This window comes from Esox lucius, chromosome 14 (assembly GCF_011004845.1).
Source record: "Esox lucius isolate fEsoLuc1 chromosome 14, fEsoLuc1.pri, whole genome shotgun sequence".
Classification (NCBI taxonomy): Eukaryota; Metazoa; Chordata; class Actinopteri; order Esociformes; family Esocidae; genus Esox; species Esox lucius.
In genome coordinates this window covers 35922677-35927394 of record NC_047582.1, presented here as the reverse complement: position 1 = coordinate 35927394, position 4718 = coordinate 35922677, and the positions used below count along the sequence as shown (strand labels likewise).

The window sequence follows — 4718 nt, the reverse complement described above, 5'->3', positions numbered from 1 at the left end:
TTGTCCTGTTGAAAAACAAATGATAGTTAGACTAAGCGCTAATTGGTTGGGATGGCGTACCGCTGCAGAGTGCTGTGGTAGCCATGCTGGTTGAGTGTGCCTCGAATTCTAATTATCACAGACAGTGTCACCAGCAAAGTACGCCGGCACCATCACCCCTGCTCTTCCATGCTTCACTGTGGGAACCACACATTAAGAGATCACCCATTCACCCACTCTATGTATCACGAGGACATGGCGGTTGGAACCAAACATCTCAAATATGGAATCATCAGACAAAATGATGGATTCTGCTCTTTGTAATGTTAGTTTCTCTTGGTTCTTTGCACTAATGAGTCTCTTAGTATTGATGACCTTCAGTAGTGTTTTTTTTTTGTGACAGTTCGACATTGAAGCCCTGATTCATGCAGATTCCTCTGAACATCTGATGTTGAGATGTGAACTCTGTAAAGCATTTATTTGGGCTGCAATCTGAGTTGTTTATTGCCCATTTCTGAGGCTGGTCACTGTAATGAACTTATCTTCTGCAGCAGATGTAACTCTGGGTCTTCTTTAACTGTGGCGGTCCTCATGAGAGCAAGTTTTATCATAGCACTTGATGGTTTTTTGACTTCCCTTGAATAAACTTCAAAAGTTCTTGACTTTTCCCAGATTGACTAACCATCGGGTCTTAAAGAAATGAAGGACTATAATTTGTCTTTGTCTATTTTACCTGTTCTTGCTGAAATATGGATTAGTACAGTACAGACATAATGATGGTCTTCTGTATGCCAACTCTACATTGTCACAACACAATTGACTAGCTTAAAAGCATTAAAAAGGAAAGAAAGTACACAATTTAACTTTAAAAATGGAAACCTGCTAACTAAAATGCATTCCAGGTGACGCTGGTTTAGAGAAAAAAACTAAAGAAACACCATAGAATGAGAAGGTATGTTTTGACTGTTAATGTACACACCCATATATATATAAATATATACACACACACACGTGTGTGTATGTATCTAGCTCCTCGAGGTCAACAACGATACATTTAAAAAGTTTGCAATAATTTTAAAGGAACATAATAGGAACATAGAGTTACATAGTCGGAATAAACTAATACAAACATACGATCCACCACCTTCAAGATATCACTCCCCCCACTCTTCCTCTCTCACTCTCTCTCCCGTCTGTCTCCATGAGTTAGGAATAACAGATTACCTGACATCGAAAGACATTTTAAAGGATTCCCTGACAGCGGTTGAACAGCTTTTTTGACGTCAGGAATAAACATTTATTTATCATCCGGGGTCTTCAGTCGCTCGCTCTCTCTCTCTCTCTCCATCCCTCTCCCTCTCTCTCCTTCTCTCTCTCCCTCTCTCTTTCTGCTCATCATCTGGTGTTTTTTACTTTACCTAGAGAGACAAGGGAGCTCGTGCGCTCACGGGTTGCGCTTCAGCGGTCTAAACACGCGTATAGGCCTATGTTATATTTCACAAGGGGAGGAGGAGTGCGCTTTGGGTCCAATCCAGCTGCCGCTGCTTATCAATTTAACTGTCTGGGGAAAACCGTTACCTTTGTAATAACGACTACGTGGGGTTTTTTGTGGTTGGTTTAACTCTACAAGTATTTTCCGTTTGCATAATTAATGGATTCGGTATGGAGATAGCCTTGGTGAGCTTTGAGAACGGCGGAGCGAAAGGGAGCGGTGGCGGCAATGCCGGAGACGAAGCGTTCCACAACGCGCTGGATCACCCTCAACCCGCGCCACAATTTGTCCAAAGCGGACTCAGCGAGGGCTACTGCAGTCACAAAGAGCTGAACACCATCGCGAGTCCCAAACCAGGGTCGTGGAAGATCAACGATATGAATAACACTTTTAGTTGCAGTGCGATGGATGTGCTCTTTCGCGCGGACCACAGTCCCCATCTGTACGACGATGACATGTTGAATGTGGACAACGTAGACAATGACAGCCATGAAAGGGTGCTGATCAACATTGCAGGGTTAAAATATGAGACCCAGCTGGGGACCCTTAACCAGTTTCCCGATACTTTACTAGGGGACCCTGATAAGAGGATGAAATACTTTGACCCGCTCCGGAACGAGTACTTTTTCGACCGCAACCGACCCAGTTTCGACGGGATCCTTTATTTTTATCAGTCAGGAGGTAAGATTAGACGACCTGTCAATGTGTCCATCGACGTGTTCGCTGATGAGATTCGGTTTTACCAGCTGGGTGAGGAGGCCATGGAGAGGTTTAGAGAGGACGAGGGCTTTATTAAAGAAGAGGAGAAACCGTTGCCACAGAATGAGTTCCAGAAACAAGTCTGGCTCATATTTGAATACCCGGAGAGCTCGAGCCCGGCGCGAGGCATCGCCATCGTCTCGGTGCTGGTGATCACCATATCCATCATTACGTTCTGTATGGAAACACTACCAGAGTTCCGGGACGAGAGGGAGCTGCCGGTCAACATCCGGGCGGACAACAGCACCGTTCCCCGGCCGTCACTTACATTCACAGACCCTTTCTTCATCATAGAAACCACCTGTGTGATATGGTTTACTTTCGAGCTCATAGTGCGCTTTTTCGCTTGCCCCAGTAAGTCCGAGTTTTCCAAAACGGTCATGAACATTATCGATATCATGTCTATCCTGCCTTATTTCATCACGGTGGGGACGGAGCTGGCAGAGCAGCAAGGTCAGGAGCCGCAGGAGCATGGCAACGGGCAGACCATGTCTCTGGCCATCCTTAGGGTCATCCGCCTGGTCCGGGTGTTTCGGATTTTTAAGCTGTCCAGACATTCTAAAGGACTCCAAATTCTGGGGCAGACGCTTAAGGCTAGTATGAGAGAGTTGGGGCTGTTGATATTCTTCCTCTTCATCGGAGTCATCCTCTTCTCCAGCGCAGTTTTCTTCGCCGAGGCGGACGAGCCGGAGTCACATTTCTCCAGCATCCCGGACGCCTTCTGGTGGGCCGTGGTCACAATGACAACGGTTGGCTATGGGGACATGAGGCCGGTGACAGTTGGAGGGAAAATAGTGGGCTCGCTCTGTGCCATAGCGGGCGTGTTGACCATCGCGCTGCCGGTGCCCGTCATTGTCTCCAACTTTAATTATTTCTATCACAGAGAGACTGACCAGGACCAGTCGTCTCTGAAAGATGACCCACCCAACGCCGGTCAGGACAGTCCGCAGATGAAGAGGAAGGGCAGTAAGAGCTCCGTCAAGTCGGGGGACTTGGAGGACGGATCCGGCGTGGAGAAGCAGAGTATCAAAGCCAATAACAGCAGCATGAACATTAAACGATCCCTTTACGCGTTCTGCCTGGACAAGACAGACACAGATCTGTAGCCTAGACCCCACAGACAGACAGAGTATGGATCATCTACTTTATTGTAGGCTAGTGACCGGTTTAATAGAGGCAATGGTGTGTTTTGCTATGATTTTATGCTTTTCCAGCCTCCATCTTGTCAGTGGTAGTGAGTTGATGTGTAAAATACCCTGACTGCTTAATGGCTTTTGAAACCTAAGTCCCAAATGGCACACTATTCGTTACATAGTGCTTTACTTTTCTGCCTTATGGGCCCAGATCAAAAGTAGTGCACTACATAGGGAATAACTAGGGTGCTTTTTGGAACGTAAACTAAGTCTCTGCTGTCGCGGTTCAAGGATAAACACGTTACAATCCTGAAAAGTTTTAGAGCACCGGGGTTTGATTTATAAAAAGTCCATTATAATCCCCTTGATCTGGTAAGCACAGCCCACAACACCAGAACAACCCTGCGCGTTCGTACAAAAAATACATATGCACGCCCGCACATCACACACACACACACACACACGTCACGCAGCACACATAGCCCATTGGCCTACAGACTATAAAACGAGACCACCGAGGACTGCATTGCTCAAACATCCTGAATAGCCATGATACATCAACAGTAAATGTATTCAACCATAGATTGATATCTGTAACACATCGAGGTGTTAGGTTATCAGAAGCCTTCTGACTCCGTGACTTTGTCATTATCCCCACAGATCCAGTTTTACACAATCATCATTAAGTTAACAACTAAAGTAGGACACGGGTCGGGGGGGTGTGCACTAATCAAGACTGCTAGCAGGACTAGAAATAATTACTGTCGCTGAGCTTCACGACGAGAGAAAGAGAGAGAGGGGATTAGGCCATGGAGAAAAAACGGTGTCCCAAATGACACTCAAAGCGCACATAGGACCCTAACCCAGAGGGCTCGCGGTCAAAGAATGGCGGCTATATCCGAAAAGGGCGCCATTCGGTACGCGGCTACAGACTGCTGTCGTTAGGCCTTATAACCAAGCCATCACGAGCAAAGAACATGTCGGCTGTTTGGACGTAAAGTAGTAGGCATGTCGTCAGTGAACTGCACTGCTCTTAACTATATATACTGATAATATATATGTGTATATATATATATATATATATATATATATATATATGTGTGTGTGTGTGTATATATATATATATATATATGTATATATATATATATATATATATATATATATATATATATATATACACACACAAACAAACGCCAAATGGGTATTTTATTTTCATATATTGTACCTTGTCCATTGAGTCGTATGTTTACTACAAAAATTTGAAAGATTTATGCATTAAATGCACCTCTGAGAGTATTTACATATTTTCCTAATACAGGCCTCTTAATATTTATGGATTCGAAACTTATTTTATT

At 44.7% G+C, this 4718-nt stretch overlaps 1 protein-coding gene across 1 annotated transcript; it reads left to right on the top strand.

Annotated features, from left to right (window-relative positions):
- Nucleotides 1-1413: 1413 nt before the first annotated feature.
- Nucleotides 1414-4399, top strand: LOC105029310 (potassium voltage-gated channel subfamily A member 1). The gene has a single exon (XM_010902602.3). The coding sequence runs from the start codon at nt 1642-1644 to the stop codon at nt 3334-3336; it is 1695 nt and encodes a 564-aa protein (XP_010900904.1). The 5' UTR covers nt 1414-1641; the 3' UTR covers nt 3337-4399.
- Nucleotides 4400-4718: the final 319 nt, after the last annotated feature.

What these genes read in the sequence shown, in the direction of transcription:
- LOC105029310 (XM_010902602.3), top strand. Translation starts at nt 1,642, where the DNA reads ATGGAGATAGCCTTGGTGAGCTTTGAGAACGGCGGAGCGAAAGGGAGC.